Source organism: Diorhabda sublineata, chromosome 8, assembly GCF_026230105.1.
Source record: "Diorhabda sublineata isolate icDioSubl1.1 chromosome 8, icDioSubl1.1, whole genome shotgun sequence".
NCBI classification, from domain to species: Eukaryota; Metazoa; Arthropoda; class Insecta; order Coleoptera; family Chrysomelidae; genus Diorhabda; species Diorhabda sublineata.
Window position 1 is genome coordinate 1,418,955 of NC_079481.1, and position 18,487 is coordinate 1,437,441.

General features: G+C 29.3%; 3 protein-coding genes across 6 annotated transcripts in view; 1 reads left to right on the forward strand and 2 right to left on the reverse strand.

Annotated features, from left to right (window-relative positions):
• Positions 1–373: 373 nt before the first annotated feature.
• LOC130447401 (programmed cell death protein 4) lies at positions 374–6,269 on the reverse strand. The gene is made up of 5 exons (XM_056784195.1): positions 6,139–6,269; positions 5,372–5,794; positions 4,790–5,299; positions 740–1,070; positions 374–683 (listed from the first exon to the last, which is right to left on the reverse strand). The coding sequence occupies exons 2-5, from the start codon at positions 5,721–5,723 to the stop codon at positions 551–553; spliced, it is 1,326 nt and encodes a 441-aa protein (XP_056640173.1). The 5' UTR covers positions 5,724–5,794; positions 6,139–6,269; the 3' UTR covers positions 374–550.
• Positions 6,270–10,821: 4,552 nt separating this feature from the next.
• On the reverse strand, positions 10,822–11,538 carry LOC130447423 (leucine-rich repeat-containing protein 57). The gene has a single exon (XM_056784238.1). The coding sequence runs from the start codon at positions 11,536–11,538 to the stop codon at positions 10,822–10,824; it is 717 nt and encodes a 238-aa protein (XP_056640216.1).
• A 593-nt stretch (positions 11,539–12,131) lies between these two features.
• LOC130447421 (guanine nucleotide-releasing factor 2) overlaps positions 12,132–18,487 on the forward strand; it is a 48,759-nt gene continuing 42,403 nt past the window's right edge. For 3 of the 4 annotated variants that reach the window (XM_056784233.1, XM_056784234.1, XM_056784235.1), the window contains exon 1: positions 12,140–12,349. In XM_056784233.1, coding sequence (XP_056640211.1) covers positions 12,313–12,349 — 37 coding nt within the window. In that variant the 5' untranslated portion in view covers positions 12,140–12,312. Of the gene's footprint in view, positions 12,350–18,487 lie in introns of all 4 variants that reach the window. The other variant, XM_056784231.1, reaches the window with a different exon arrangement.

Sequence of the window (18,487 nt, forward strand, 5' to 3'; positions counted from 1 at the left end):
TTAGAATTAATAAAAACAATTGTTTTTAATTTTTTTCTATTTTGAGCGCCAAAAAACTTGAAAATTGGCATATATTTTCCAAATTTAAAGAAAATCACATCAATTTAGCACTTTTTTTTGAATTTCGGAAATTAACCAAGCAAAAAAAGTCCTAATAGAATTCATAAAAACAACTGTTTCCACTTTTTTTCAAATTTGGGCGCCAAAAAACTTGAAAAAGTCCTAAAACCTTTTAGTATCAATAAAAACAACTCCTCCCAATTTTTTTAAAAATTTCGAGCGCCAAAAAATCCCAAAAATAATAACCGGAACCTTTCAAAAGCAATCAAACAAACACTTCGGCCTTCGACAACTCCACCGAAACAAAAATCCAAATAAACTTGAAATAATCTTTATTCCATAGAACATATACAAAAAAAAAATTAACGTTTCCATTTCAAAAAGATTTTTTTCTTCTTTTTTTTTTCCAAACGTTGAGAGCACACCTATAAGAGTGCCTATAAGAAAGAATACAAAAAATTCGTAAAATCTACTGGGGGGTGATTCGGACTTAATGTTCGATCTTGTGAGTCTTAATGTAATGCTGGTCCCCTTCGGAGACGAAACGTTTGCGGCCGCGGGACGGCATCTTCTTCATAATGCCCTCGGTGAGAAAACCGACAGAATGGCACCGATCCACGAACCTTGCGGACAAAAATCAAAATCAAAACGATCCAAAGACTTTCGGTTGTTGACTCACCTGTCGAGTATGATGAAGGCCAGGGGTACGTCGGTGGAGATGTCCGGCAGATCGTCGAACACCCTCTGGAAGCCCCTTTCCATTTGGTCGGGGGTTACTAGTATGGCGTCCGAGAAGGATTTCAGCAGGGTGCACAATTGTTCTTCTTTCACGGCGCTGTTCGCTTCCAGCGCCATCACTATCGCTTCGTAAACCAATTCGTGATGGAAATGAGGCACTTCTAATAATCTGAGGCATCGGCTCGCTTCGTTTATGTCGCCGGACGATAAGAATTCTTGTAGTAACAACCACATTTGGCGGGTTAAGGCTTTTACTGGTCGAAGGGCTCCGCCTGGTTAGCATAAAAAATTTTTTTATCAACATTTCATTGATCAATTTCCATAAAATATAATAAACTTTATAGTAATCAATTGATTATGTGAAATTCGTCAATACTTCTACTAAAAATTTCCAAATAATTCGGTAGATAGTTTATAAATTGACAAATTCATCGATTTTCCATGATTAAATTCCCGAAAAGTCATTTAATTGCACAAATTAAAAATATTTTATCGATAAAAATTGTGGAAAACCTCAAATTTGACAAAATTCTAAACAGTATTCAGATTAATGTCCATAAACGTTCCACATTATGATATATCAACATTTTCTTAATCAAAATCCATAAAAAGCGCAAATTCTCAAAATTATAACTAATCGTTCTAGATTATCACATATCAACATTCTGTTGCTCAAAATTCATCGATATTCCTCGACTAATTTTCATAAAACTCCCATTTAGCAACATGATTATTATCCCTAATCGTACTAGATTATCACGTATCAATATTTTCTCGATCAAAATCCATAGAAACCGCAAATTCATCAAAATCCCTCGACTAACGTTCATAAAACTCCCATTTAGCAACATGATTATTATCCCTAATCGTACTAGATTATCACGTATCAATATTTTCTCGATCAAAATCCATAGAAACCGCAAATTCATCAAAATCCCTCGACTAACGTTCATAAAACTCCCATTTAGCAACATGATTATTATCCCTAATCGTACTAGATTATCACGTATCAATATTTTCTCGATCAAAATCCATAGAAACCGCAAATTCATCAAAATCCCTCGACTAATGTTCATAAAACTCCCATTTAGCAACATGATTATTATCCCTAATCGTACTAGATTATCACGTATCAATATTTTCTCGATCAAAATCCATAGAAACCGCAAATTCATCAAAATCCCTCGACTAACGTTCATAAAACTCCCATTTAGCAACATGATTATTATCCCTAATCGTACTAGATTATCACGTATCAATATTTTCTCGATCAAAATCCATAGAAACCGCAAATTCATCAAAATCCCTCGACTAACGTTCATAAAACTCCCATTTAGCAACATGATTATTATCCCTAATCGTACTAGATTATCACGTATCAATATTTTCTCGATCAAAATCCATAGAAACCGCAAATTCATCAAAATCCCTCGACTAACGTTCATAAAACTCCCATTTAGCAACATGATTATTATCCCTAATCGTACTAGATTATCACGTATCAATATTTTCTCGATCAAAATCCATAGAAACCGCAAATTCATCAAAATCCCTCGACTAATGTTCATAAAACTCCCATTTAGCAACATGATTATTATCCCTAATCGTACTAGATTATCACGTATCAATATTTTCTCGATCAAAATCCATAGAAACCGCAAATTCATCAAAATCCCTCGACTAACGTTCATAAAACTCCCATTTAGCAACATGATTATTATCCCTAATCGTACTAGATTATCACGTATCAATATTTTCTCGATCAAAATCCATAGAAACCGCAAATTCATCAAAATCCCTCGACTAACGTTCATAAAACTCCCATTTAGCAACATGATTATTATCCCTAATCGTACTAGATTATCACGTATCAATATTTTCTCGATCAAAATCCATAGAAACCGCAAATTCATCAAAATCCCTCGACTAACGTTCATAAAACTCCCATTTAGCAACATGATTATTATCCCTAATCGTACTAGATTATCACGTATCAATATTTTCTCGATCAAAATCCATAGAAACCGCAAATTCATCAAAATCCCTCGACTAACGTTCATAAAACTCCCATTTAGCAACATGATTATTATCCCTAATCGTACTAGATTATCACGTATCAATATTTTCTCGATCAAAATCCATAGAAACCGCAAATTCATCAAAATCCCTCGACTAACGTTCATAAAACTCCCATTTAGCAACATGATTATTATCCCTAATCGTACTAGATTATCACGTATCAATATTTTCTCGATCAAAATCCATAGAAACCGCAAATTCATCAAAATCCCTCGACTAACGTTCATAAAACTCCCATTTAGCAACATGATTATTATCCCTAATCGTACTAGATTATCACGTATCAATATTTTCTCGATCAAAATCCATAGAAACCGCAAATTCATCAAAATCCCTCGACTAACGTTCATAAAACTCCCATTTAGCAACATGATTATTATCCCTAATCGTACTAGATTATCACGTATCAATATTTTCTCGATCAAAATCCATAGAAACCGCAAATTCATCAAAATCCCTCGACTAACGTTCATAAAACTCCCATTTAGCAACATGATTATTATCCCTAATCGTACTAGATTATCACGTATCAATATTTTCTCGATCAAAATCCATAGAAACCGCAAATTCATCAAAATCCCTCGACTAACGTTCATAAAACTCCCATTTAGCAACATGATTATTATCCCTAATCGTACTAGATTATCACGTATCAATATTTTCTCGATCAAAATCCATAGAAACCGCAAATTCATCAAAATCCCTCGACTAACGTTCATAAAACTCCCATTTAGCAACATGATTATTATCCCTAATCGTACTAGATTATCACGTATCAATATTTTCTCGATCAAAATCCATAGAAACCGCAAATTCATCAAAATCCCTCGACTAATGTTCATAAAACTCCCATTTAGCAACATGATTATTATCCCTAATCGTACTAGATTATCACGTATCAATATTTTCTCGATCAAAATCTATTAAATCTATTTTTTCATATAATTCCATTAAATATTCTAAATTTGTGATAAAACCGTTTATTTATTGATGTTCAATTCTATTTTCATTTCAGTGTTCAGTTTCCCTAAAATTCATCAAACCGTTTCATTCATTCACATTTTAATCACCAATTTCCCTAAAATTTTTTAAATTTTGTATGATTTAAATGAGAATGACAATTTCATAAAATTTCCTTGATCAATATCCCGAAAATTCTTTGAACTTCTTATTTTATCAACGTTTAATTGATCAATGTCCATAAAGTCGATCAAATTAATAATAATTTAAATAATAATGGTAAATTAATCAAAATAGTTGAACCAATTTCCAGAAAATTCATTAAACTGCTCTTTCAATATACATATTAATGACCAATTTCCATAAAATTCCACAAATTATGCAAAATCAAATGAGAATGACAAATTCTTCAACTTTCATTGACCCATATTCCAAATATTAATTAAACCTCTCATTTTATCGGCATTTCATTGATCAATTTCCATAAAGTCAATTATATTATAAAAAAATGGGAAAATCATCAAATTTCCTTGACCAATTTCTAAAAAATTTATTAAACCTCTCATTTTATCAACATTAATTAGATCAATATTGAGACAATTCATCATACAGATCATTAATATCCACATTTAATTGATCAATTTCCATAAAATACATTTATTTATGCAGAATTTGAACAAAAATAATAATTTTAACATCCAATTCTCAGTTTATTCCAATTTTTTTACACAATTTAATCCTAGGATATATTTGTATCGTCTTCATTTAAATTTTAACAATTAATGTTCCAATAACATAAAAAAAAATCCATAATTAATAAAAACCTTCCACTCTCCTTGTTCCAACATGAATTTACATCAACTTTAACATTTAAACGAATACAAACATACAAAATGCACACCAGTACAACCAAAGTAGTTCAAATGTACCGCAAACGGTATTACATACTTACCGACTCCCCAAACGTTATGCAAACGTACCAAGCCGTGTTTCATGGATAACAAAGTATCGGCGCGGCTAACGGCCTCCTGGAAATCCTTATTATCGCTCTTCTGCTTCAATGAAACGATAAATTTGGGCGGGATACAATCATCAGCTATGGCGCGCGCTATGAAATTACCCAAAATCGTCGGAGCGTCCGGTATATCCAATATCAAATCGGGCAAATTGGCCAACAGATTCTCAAAAGCTTTACTGATGTCGGTTTCGTTAATAGTATGCGGAAATAGATCGGAAATCAACACGGAAGTCATTTCCCTGTGGGACGGTTTGTGATCCATGGCGATTTCTATCAATTGTTCAACCAAAGTTTCCCTTCGGTTCAAAGGTATTTGTTCTTCTACTGAAAGTATGGCTTCGTGAGTGTCGCCGTTCTCGAAATATTCCAGAATAATCGGTTCCACTTTTTTCTTAATTTCCTCATCTGATACTTCAGGTACTACAGCTTTAAGTTCTATATCTCCTATAAATCAAAATAAATAAAACATAAAATATTAACGAAAAAAAAAAAATATATATATATTATAATACGAACCGTTTCCCATATTTTCGTTATCGAAATTAGGATCGTTTATATCTTCGTAGGTTTCTAGTAACTCAGACCCCGGAAGTCCCCAAACTCCTTTACCTCCAGCTCCTTTCTTCTTAGGTAAACCTCTACCATAACCGTTCCTAGATCTACGACTATTTTTCCATGATCTAGGTCCGTGAACGAACGCCGGTACAGCACTTTCCTTAGAATTCTGTCTATTCACTTTCTTTGGTCTACGTTTCGTAAGACTATCACCGACAGTAGCATTTTCTTTAGCGGCTAATTCTTCGTTAACCACTTTATCGATGTCGATGTTGTCTTCGGCGATATCGACGTCTGCTTTTTCAGAAGCCATATTTGCTTTCAAAATAAAAAGCCGAGTTTTTTTAACTAATCACCTGTTCTAGTTTATTTTCAAAGAATTACCTACAATAAAATCCTTCTTTTGGAAAAAATATCGTATCTAATATGATTTGGGTTACACGTCATTTCGGACTACGTGACACTATCAAATCAAATAATAAAACAGTAAATAATTGATATATATCAAATATTATAACAAAAAATTACTTTCAATACCATATTTTCGATAAAATATACGATTAAATACAGCATCATTACTTATAGTTTGATTTTCGTGAAGCGTGGTTTTGGTAAACAAAAACATTGTAACCAGCCATTCCAGCTGGTCGCACTGCATTGAAGTAAACAATAGTGAAATAACTATAAATTTATTTATACATGGATAATTATTGCATTATTTCACTTACCTGGTGTTTAAATACAAAACTGAAATTAGTATATTTAAACAAAAAACGTTTTTAATATACAGAAATATATTTTACGCAACACGCTTCACTATAGACAACCGCCCGTCGTAAAATGAACACAGAATATTTCTTTCTTAACGTCATCGTTACACCGGACGTTTTACTTCGCACTCGGTTACAAATGAGATAAACAAAGATGGGAATATATAGGAGTGGATCGAACTACACTAACCGAGCTTGTATTATTTACAAAAACAAAATACTGTACGTTTTAAAAAAAAGTAAAAGTAAATATCTAAAAATAAATCAGATAAAAACAAATGTGTATATTGGATCTTATGAAACATAAGCGAGTTTGAATTAATGATGTATTGTGATGCCGGCTTTAAGAATTTGTAGGAAATTTCCGTAAATCGATAAACGTTCTGGAGTTGACGTAAATACCGATATTTGAAATGTCAAATTTAGTTAGGGTGATAATAAAAAAATTTTTTCGAAATTGAATAGATATAAAACTTAAATTATTATTTTATCAAAAATAACTTTTTTATTATTTATTATCCCGATTTTTTGCGCCAAAAGATCGTGCATATTCGTTTCGTCTCGTTAAAGGATCCGAAGCAATATTCCAGGAATTTATAGTCTGGGGAATTAAGTGACAAAATAATAATATTTGTACGTTTTTATTATACAGGATTTGTAGAATTTAAATACAATTTATAAAATATAGAGAGAGATGTGCAGCATATCTATTACATCTATATAAAATATGGACATAAATGTTGTAGAATAAATACCTTATTGATAAGAAACAGTACAGTACCCTGTATTAGGGCGAGCAGAAACACATTGGACCCGTAATGACACAAGTTGAGTCTTCGAGATTTGATTTACCCCACATTTAAGTACGTTTATGACACATATCAAATTGCTAAATATCGAAAAAAAATCACAGGCGCTAAATATATTTATTTAATAATAAAGTGCATGTTCGAATTAATGGTTGGAAAATGAACAAACCTATGACAGGTTATTAGTCCGGGTGATTAGTAGCCAATTTAAAGAAACAGCTGATATATATCAATCAAGGTGAGATATGTCTAAATACAAAATTTTATTACAGGCATTTTATTCTATTTAAACAAATACGACAGACACAATTCTAAAAAATATGCATAGATTGGGATTTGTTTACAAGATTTGAAAAAAAAAATCAAGACGTTTATCACATGTATTACTTTCTAATAATTTCAAACATACTATAAACTTTGAGAAAAAAATATAACTTCACTATCTAATACATATTTTTGAATAAAAACCTTAAATTAGGTGTGATTTGAATTTTATTCGGGTTTTTAGAGACCTGTCGAACATATGAAAGAATCCAACACACCTTCAGACATTAAGAGTCAATGAACCCTTGGAATTTTTTCCACGTGTTTAAATTAGATTTTCAACTGTTTACAAATTTCAGATTGGTCTGTTTTTTGTAAAAACCAATACAAAATCGTTGTTTAAATAAGAAGAAACTCGAATGGAACTTCGTTTCAAAATGTTTTTGTATACAGAGTGCAAACGAAAATTTCTAACCTAAATACTTGATAAAATAGAAAATACATGATCGGAATGACAGTAAACTTTTATCGATTGTCTTTTTACTAGTTTTGAATATACGTTTTTCGTACTTTTGCCAAAAAACATTTCTAACCTCAATGTTTTAACGTATGTTTGACAGTACCCTCAAAACAGACTATAAAACACAAAATTTATATTTGGAATTATGAAAGGCTCCCATTGAATTTGGTTTTATATGTTTTCTTTACATTCTATCACAAACGAACGTTTCTAACCTCAATTTTTTGACGTATGTTTGACAGGTCCCTCAAAATAGACTATAAAACACAAAATTTACAATTGGAACCATGAAAGGCTTCCATTGAATTTGTTTTTAATGTGTTTTTGATTGTTTTCATTACATTTTATCACAAACGTACGTTTCTAACCTCAATTTTTTTATGTATGTTTGACATGCCCCTCAAAACAGACTATAAAACACAAAATGTATAATTGGAATAATGAAAGGATCCCATTGAATTTGTTTTTATATGTTTTCTTTACATTCTATCACAAACGAACGTTTTTTTAACGTATGTTTGACAGTACCCTCAAAACAGGCTATAAAACATAAATTATAATTGGAACCATGAAAGGCTTCCATTGAATTTGTTTTTAATGTGTTTTTGAATGTTTTCTTTACATTCTATCACAAACGAACGTTTCTAACCTCAATTTTTTAACGTACGTCTGTCAGTACCCTCAAAACAGCCTATAAAACATAAAATTTATAATTGGAACTATGAAAGGATCCCATTGAATTTGTTTTTAATGTGTTTTTGAATGTTTTCATTACATTTTATCACAAACGTACGTTTCTAACCTCAATTTTTTGACGTATGTTTGACAAGCCCCTCAAAACAGACTATAAAACACAAAATTTATAATTGGAATAATGAAAGGATCCTATTGAATTTGTTTTTATATGTTTTCTTTACATTCTATCACAAACGAACGTTTCTAACCTCAATTTTTTAACGTATTTTTGACAGTACCCTCAAAACAGGCTATAAAACATAAAAATTATAATTGGAACCATGAAAGGCTTCCATTGAATTTGTTTTTAATGTGTTTTTGATTGTTTTCATTACATTCTATCACAAACGAACGTTTCTAACCTCAATTTTTTAACGTACGTCTGTCAGTACCCTCAAAACAGGCTATAAAACATAAAATTTATAATTGGAACTATGAAAGGATCCCATTGAATTTGTTTTTAATGTGTTTTTGAATGTTTTCTTTACATTCTATCACAAACGAACGTTTCTAACCTCAATTTTTTGACGTATGTTTGACAGGTCCCTCAAAATAGACTATAAAACACAAAATTTACAATTGGAACCATGAAAGGCTTCCATTGAATTTGTTTTTAATGTGTTTTTGATTGTTTTCATTACATTTTATCACAAACGTACGTTTCTAACCTCAATTTTTTTATGTATGTTTGACATGCCCCTCAAAACAGACTATAAAACACAAAATGTATAATTGGAATAATGAAAGGATCCCATTGAATTTGTTTTTATATGTTTTCTTTACATTCTATCACAAACGAACGTTTTTTTAACGTATGTTTGACAGTACCCTCAAAACAGGCTATAAAACATAAATTATAATTGGAACCATGAAAGGCTTCCATTGAATTTGTTTTTAATGTGTTTTTGAATGTTTTCTTTACATTCTATCACAAACGAACGTTTCTAACCTCAATTTTTTAACGTACGTCTGTCAGTACCCTCAAAACAGGCTATAAAACATAAAATTTATAATTGGAACTATGAAAGGATCCCATTGAATTTGTTTTTAATGTGTTTTTGAATGTTTTCATTACATTTTATCACAAACGTACGTTTCTAACCTCAATTTTTTGACGTATGTTTGACAAGCCCCTCAAAACAGACTATAAAACACAAAATTTATAATTGGAATAATGAAAGGATCCTATTGAATTTGTTTTTATATGTTTTCTTTACATTCTATCACAAACGAACGTTTCTAACCTCAATTTTTTAACGTATTTTTGACAGTACCCTCAAAACAGGCTATAAAACATAAAAATTATAATTGGAACCATGAAAGGCTTCCATTGAATTTGTTTTTATATGTTTTCTTTATATTCTATCACAAACGAACGTTTCTAACCTCAATTTTTTGACGTATGTTTGACAGGTCCCTCAAAATAGACTATAAAACACAAAATTTATAATTGGAACCATGAAAGGCTTCCATTGAATTTGTTTTTAATGTGTTTTTGATTGTTTTCATTACATTCTATCACAAACGAACGTTTCTAACCTCAATTTTTTAACGTACGTCTGTCAGTACCTTCAAAACAGGCTATAAAACATAAAATTTGTAATTGGAACTATGAAAGGATCCCATTGAATTTGTTTTTAATGTGTTTTTGAATGTTTTCATTACATTTTATCACAAACGTACGTTTCTAACCTCAATTTTTTGACGTATGTTTGACAGGCCCCTCAAAACAGACTATAAAACACAAAATTTATAATTGGAATAATGAAAGGATCCTATTGAATTTGTTTTTATATGTTTTCTTTACATTCTATCACAAACGAACGTTTCTAACCTCAATTTTTTAACGTATTTTTGACAGTACCCTCAAAACAGGCTATAAAACATAAAAATTATAATTGGAACCATGAAAGGCTTCCATTGAATTTGTTTTTAATGTGTTTTTGATCGTTTTCATTACATTTTATCACAAACGAACGTTTCTAACCTCAATTTTTTGACGTATGTTTGACAGGCCCCTTAAAACAGACTATAAAACACAAAAATTTATATTCGGAATTACGATCTTTCCAAACAGACTATAAATTAATTAAACGATTAGAAAAAAACAATAAACAATTAAAACTAGTGTTGTATTACATTAAATACTTCTCAAATTTTTGGAAAAGATTATAAAACAAATAAAACATCTCTCAGTATACGTATCACTTCATGTTTTAGTGTCTTTTACGAGACATCAATGATTGTCAGCGTCAATTAAAAGCGAATTGTTTCATGCAGACATCGATATAACATTTACAATAACGAAACCTCTTAAAACAATTTCTTTTTCACAGCGGTAAATCTTTCCATGTAAGCATCGTACCCGTTCACGTCAGATAACTGCGTGGTTTTAAACAGATTACCGTCAAGGGATAAATTCGATATTTTCGATTCCCCCAGTATTTTAGGGGTAATAGCCGTTAACTGCAAACAATTTTCTTCTAATCTCAACGTTTTCAATCTCGGACAATCGGCTATTTGCCCCGAAACGTGCGCTATTTGATTCTGATTCAAGTTAAGCTCGGTGACGTTCAAACCAGATACTTCCGGACCGATTGATGTTATTTCGTTTCTACTTAAATCTAGCACATCGAGATGTTTGAGACCGCAAAACATCAACGGGAACTCCTTGATGTGATTATCACTTAAATTCACCTGTTTCAAATGTATTAAATTTGATAATGTTCTAGGTAAAGTTGTTAGATTGTTGTGACTCGCGTTTAATATTTCTAATTTAGTTAGGGCACCTATACAATCAGGAATCTTTGCCAATCTATTTTTACTCAAATTTAAGTGTCTTAATTGCATGAATCTACTTATTTCGTTAGGTAAAATTACGAATTTGTTGTCTGATATGTCCAAAGTTCGGAGACTGCTTTCCAGTTGTTTGAAACCTGGTGGAAATTCGTTTAGTTTCCCTTGAGATAACTTGAGAACTCCCGTTTTTTGAGCGGTTTCTATATGTTGTTTGAGACCTGAGTTACCCATCGCGAAGCGTGCTAACTAACTGATTAGAAAGATAAGATTTCGACTAATTAAAATTTCAGCGATAAATTTGTTACTGATAAAACTCACCTAGTTACTTTGTGTAAAGATTCGCATCACTTTTATTTCGAGTTTTCTTTTGTATTTTCTTCTATAAATTATGTTATTGTTATTATTTTTCAAGTAAAATATTGCAATCGTGTTAAATACACTTGACACTTACGTTATTGACATTTCGTTGGGGTTATTTGTTTACATTCGACAGGTAGTGGTAACTTGTCTTTAAAACATTCCATAATTCGAAACAACGTTGCCGGACTTTTATTATGTTTCGGAATAAAATTTTAATAGGTAAGTTTAATTCTATATTAATCTATATTAACTTATCACATCAAATACATTTATGTATATTAAATATCTAAAAATATTTTACTTACCAATAATAATGAATAATATAACGTGATAATTAAAATTAAATATAATGTAATTGTCATATTTATACGCAATCTTGCAACATAAAATGAAATCCGACAACGCAGCTCGAATAGTTACAATCGATGATTATCTGTCAAATGTTGTTGTTATCGAGATGAACAGATGGCGGTGTAAGCGTCGTAAGCTTTTCGTGTATTGTACTAATTTTCCAGTTTCCCTTGCTAAACGGGAAAATGGCAAAGGTTGTTAATATTCTGAGTGAATTCGGGTTGAATGTGGGTGTTTGTGTTATAATGTAGAGAGCCGTATATACAAATACATCATTTTAGATGTAGTAAAATAATGTCATCCACACCGAAATCGGGAAAATATGTCCAAGGTAAGAATCTTTTAATTGTCAGTGTTATTGGTATCATTTATAGCATTTATTATGTTTTAACACTTCAAACGATGATATCATGATATAGATACCTCAATTACTAGAAAATTAACGAATCTTTTGGTTTATTTCGTATAGTTTTGATTTTAAAAACTAGTTTAATTACTAAGTAGGTCATGGAACCTTAAGAAGTTAATCGAGTTGAATGCCTGGTTCTAAAAATCTCTCAAAATATTTAGTTCAAGCTTTATTTACGTTTTGATGTATTTTATTATATATAAACGTTCTAAAAGTTAAATATAAATGTATATTTGTGGTTTAACGTCGTTTTTAGAGCTATTAGAATAAGTTTTAGTCTTTTTCTTTTCGAAAAATGAACAGTATATACAAGGTGTCTCAAAAGAAAATTCACATTTAGAAAAGCAATATTGAAAACAAGTATTTATTGAAAAAAAGTTTGTTACATATTAAAATAAATTGCTTGGGGATTTATTTCTTAAAAATAACATCGCCTATGACGGCTCGGCAGATATTTACGAGGGTGGTTTCAAAAGTACTTGGTACAACAAAAATTCTCTTCATGGCTTTGATCACTGAGACATTTTTTCAAGTCCGAGAACAGAAAATAATCCGAGGGAGTTAAATCTGGCAAATGGGGTGCACGAGGTAGCAATTCGAACTTTAATTAATTAGTTTGGGCCATTTTAATAACGGATGTATGAGCTGGTGAAAGTGAACTTTTTTCTTAACCAAATGCGGGCGTTTTTGCTCGTATTAAGACCATACCACCCCCGAACATCCCCTAACCATCACACAACTCTCGCAGCTGTTAGCAAATAATTGAAAAAAATTCACCAAAGGCCGCGGATCAGTCTGAAATTTTCAGTAATTACCAATGACGTCATATAAAATGTAAAAATAAATATTATGACCATACTACTCAGATTGATCCTTCTTTTGAGACACCCTGTATTAGAAGAATGACATATAAATTGCTTATAGCAAAATTAGTAGACTTGATATTAATTAATTTGAAATTTGATTAATTTTTTTCATAAAAATTTTTATTCTTATTAAATAGTTGAAAGTTTTTTTTTTGATCAAGTTTTACAGGGTGTTGTCGATATTTAAGCACGATATCTTTCTAAATCAGTTCTATTCGAATAATTTGGTTTTTTAATGTTGAAATTAAACAAAAGAACAGTCAGGGAAACATAAAAATAAAATAAACATAAAAATTTTATTATCGTTTCTGGCATTGTTCCAATTTTGACTGGACAAAAACATTTCAGAGCAGATTTTGTAAGATGATGTAAGAATGTGTCAAATATTTCGATAAAGCGGCAAATTAGTCGTAAGTTTATAATTTCAGAATTAAATTTTCTATAGTATTTGGCTTTGAAAATTGTACGACTCTGGTTGTGATAGTTTGAGAATAACCCTAGTATGAAATAAACGAAAAATTGTTCAAAATATTTTCGTTGAACTCATTTTTTATAAATAAATTCTTGAAAATTTCATGTTTTTCATACTTTCAGTTGTCAAAATCAACTTTTTTATACGTTTTGACCTTGAAAACTGTACAATTTTAGATTTGATGTTTTCAAATAACCCCTGTGTCAAATAAACGAAAAATTGTTCAAAATATTTTCGTTTAACGCATTTTTTATCAATAAATTCTTGAAAATTTCGTGTTTTTCATACTTTCAGTTGTCAAAATCAACTTTTTTATACGTTTTGACCTTGAAAACTGTACAATTTTAGTTTTTATGTTTTCAAATAACCCCTATATCAAATAAACGAAAAATTGGTCAAAATATTTTCGTTAAACGCATTTAATATCAATAAATTCTTGAAAATTTCGTGTTTTTCATACTTTCAGTTGTCAAAATCAACTTTTTTATACGTTTTGACCTTGAAAACTGTACAATTTTAGTTTTGATGTTTTTAAATAACCCCGGTATCAAATAAACGAAAAATTGGTCAAAATATTTTCGTTAAACGCATTTTTATCAATAAATTCTTGAAAATTTCGTGTTTTTCATACTTTCAGTTGTCAAAATCAACTTTTTTATACGTTTTGACCTTGAAAACTGTACAATTTTAGATTTGATGTTTTCAAATAACCCCTGTGTCAAATAAACGAAAAATTGTTCAAAATATTTTCGTTTAACGCATTTTTTATCAATAAATTCTTGAAAATTTCGTGTTTTTCATACTTTCAGTTGTCAAAATCAACTTTTTTATACGTTTTGACCTTGAAAACTGTACAATTTTAGTTTTTATGTTTTCAAATAACCCCTATATCAAATAAACGAAAAATTGGTCAAAATATTTTCGTTAAACGCATTTAATATCAATAAATTCTTGAAAATTTCGTGTTTTTCATACTTTCAGTTGTCAAAATCAACTTTTTTATACGTTTTGACCTTGAAAACTGTACAATTTTAGTTTTGATGTTTTTAAATAACCCCGGTATCAAATAAACGAAAAATTGGTCAAAATATTTTCGTTAAACGCATTTTTATCAATAAATTCTTGAAAATTTCGTGTTTTTCATACTTTCAATTGTCAAAATCAACTTTTTTATACGTTTTGACCTTGAAAACTGTACAATTTTAGATTTGATGTTTTCAAATAACCCCTGTGTCAAATAAACGAAAAATTGTTCAAAATATTTTCGTTTAACGCATTTTTTATCAATAAATTCTTGAAAATTTCGTGTTTTTCATACTTTCAGTTGTCAAAATCAACTTTTTTATACGTTTTGACCTTGAAAACTGTACAATTTTAGTTTTTATGTTTTCAAATAACCCCGGTATCAAATAAACGAAAAATTGGTCAAAATATTTTCGTTAAACGCATTTTTTATCAATAAATTCTTGAAAATTTCGTGTTTTTCATACTTTCAGTTGTCAAAATCAACTTTTTTATACGTTTTGACCTTGAAAACTGTACAATTTTAGTTTTGATGTTTTTAAATAACCCCGGTATCAAATAAACGAAAAATTGGTCAAAATATTTTCGTTGAACTCATTATTTATAAATAAATTCTTGAAAATTTCATGTTTTTCATACTTTCAGTTGTCAAAATCAACTTTTTTATACGTTTTGACCTTGAAAACTGTACAATTTTAGTTTTGATGTTTTTAAATAACCCCGGTATCAAATAAACGAAAAATTGGTCAAAATATTTTCGTTGAACTCATTATTTATAAATAAATTCTTGAAAATTTCATGTTTTTCATACTTTCAGTTGTCAAAATCAACTTTTTTATACGTTTTGACCTTGAAAACTGTACAATTTTAGTTTTGATGTTTTCAAATAACCCCTGTATCAAATAAACGAAAAATTGTTCAAAATATTTTCGTTAAACGCATTTTTTATCAATAAATTCTTGAAAATTTCGTGTTTTTCATACTTTCAGTTGTCAAAATCAACTTTTTTATACGTTTTGACCTTGAAAACTGTACAATTTTAGTTTTGATGTTTTTAAATAACCCGGTATCAAATAAACGAAAAATTGTTCAAAATATTTTCGTTAAACGCATTTTTTATCAATAAATTCTTGAAAATTTCATGTTTTTCATACTTTCAGTTGTCAAAATCAACTTTTTTATACGTTTTGACCTTGAAAACTGTACAATTTTAGTTTTGATGTTTTCAAATAACCCCTGTATCAAATAAACGAAAAATTGTTCAAAATATTTTCGTTAAACGCATTTTTATCAATAAATTCTTGAAAATTTCGTGTTTTTCATACTTTCAGTTGTCAAAATCAACTTTTTTATACGTTTTGACCTTGAAAACTGTACAATTTAAGTTTTGATGTTTTTAAATAACCCCGGTATTAAATTAAACTAAAAATGATCCAAAATATTTTCGTTAAACGCATTTTTTATCAATAAATTCTTGAAAATTTCGTGTTTTTCATACTTTCAGTTGTCAAAATCAACTTTTTATAAGTTTTGACCTTGAAAACTGTACAATTTTAGTTTTGATGTTTTCAAATAACCCCGGTATCAAATAAACGAAAAATTGGTCAAATATTTTCGTTAAACGCATTTTTATCAATAAATTCTTGAAAATTTCGTGTTTTTCATACTTTCAGTTGTCAAAATCAACTTTTTTATACGTTTTGACCTTGAAAACTGTACAATTTTAGATTTGATGTTTTCAAATAACCCCTGTGTCAAATAAACGAAAAATTGTTCAAAATATTTTCGTTTAACGCATTTTTTATCAATAAATTCTTGAAAATTTCGTGTTTTTCATACTTTCAGTTGTCAAAATCAACTTTTTTATACGTTTTGACCTTGAAAACTGTACAATTTTAGTTTTTATGTTTTTAAATAACCCCGGTATCAAATAAACGAAAAATTGGTCAAAATATTTTCGTTAAACGCATTTTTATCAATAAATTCTTGAAAATTTCGTGTTTTTCATACTTTCAGTTGTCAAAATCAACTTTTTTATACGTTTTGACCTTGAAAACTGTACAATTTTAGATTTGATGTTTTCAAATAACCCCTGTGTCAAATAAACGAAAAATTGTTCAAAATATTTTCGTTTAACGCATTTTTTATCAATAAATTCTTGAAAATTTCGTGTTTTTCATACTTTCAGTTGTCAAAATCAACTTTTTTATACGTTTTGACCTTGAAAACTGTACAATTTTAGTTTTTATGTTTTCAAATAACCCCTATATCAAATAAACGAAAAATTGGTCAAAATATTTTCGTTAAACGCATTTAATATCAATAAATTCTTGAAAATTTCGTGTTTTTCATACTTTCAGTTGTCAAAATCAACTTTTTTATACGTTTTGACCTTGAAAACTGTACAATTTTAGTTTTGATGTTTTTAAATAACCCCGGTATCAAATAAACGAAAAATTGGTCAAAATATTTTCGTTAAAACGCATTTTTATCAATAAATTCTTGAAAATTTCGTGTTTTTCATACTTTCAGTTGTCAAAATCAACTTTTTTATACGTTTTGACCTTGAAAACTGTACAATTTTAGATTTGATGTTTTCAAATAACCCCTGTGTCAAATAAACGAAAAATTGTTCAAAATATTTTCGTTTAACGCATCTTTTTATCAATAAATTCTTGAAAATTTCGTGTTTTTCATACTTTCAGTTGTCAAAATCAACTTTTTTATACGTTTTGACCTTGAAAACTGTACAATTTTAGTTTTTATGTTTTCAAATAACCCCTATATCAAATAAACGAAAAATTGGTCAAAATATTTTCGTTAAACGCATTTAATATCAATAAATTCTTGAAAATTTCGTGTTTTTCATACTTTCAGTTGTCAAAATCAACTTTTTTATACGTTTTGACCTTGAAAACTGTACAATTTTAGTTTTGATGTTTTTAAATAACCCCGGTATCAAATAAACGAAAAATTGGTCAAAATATTTTCGTTAAACGCATTTTTATCAATAAATTCTTGAAAATTTCGTGTTTTTCATACTTTCAATTGTCAAAATCAACTTTTTTATACGTTTTGACCTTGAAAACTGTACAATTTTAGATTTGATGTTTTCAAATAACCCCTGTGTCAAATAAACGAAAAATTGTTCAAAATATTTTCGTTTAACGCATTTTTTATCAATAAATTCTTGAAAATTTCGTGTTTTTCATACTTTCAGTTGTCAAAATCAACTTTTTTATACGTTTTGACCTTGAAAACTGTACAATTTTAGATTTGATGTTTTCAAATAACCCCTGTGTCAAATAAACGAAAAATTGTTCAAAATATTTTCGTTTAACGCATTTTTTATCAATAAATTCTTGAAAATTTCGTGTTTTTCATACTTTCAGTTGTCAAAATCAACTTTTTTATACGTTTTGACCTTGAAAACTGTACAATTTTAGTTTTTATGTTTTCAAATAACCCCGGTATCAAATAAACGAAAAATTGGTCAAAATATTTTCGTTAAACGCATTTTTTATCAATAAATTCTTGAAAATTTCGTGTTTTTCATACTTTCAGTGTCAAAATCAACTTTTTTATACGTTTTGACCTTGAAAACTGTACAATTTTAGTTTTGATGTTTTTAAATAACCCGGTATCAAATAAACGAAAAATTGGTCAAAATATTTTCGTTGAACTCATTATTTATAATAA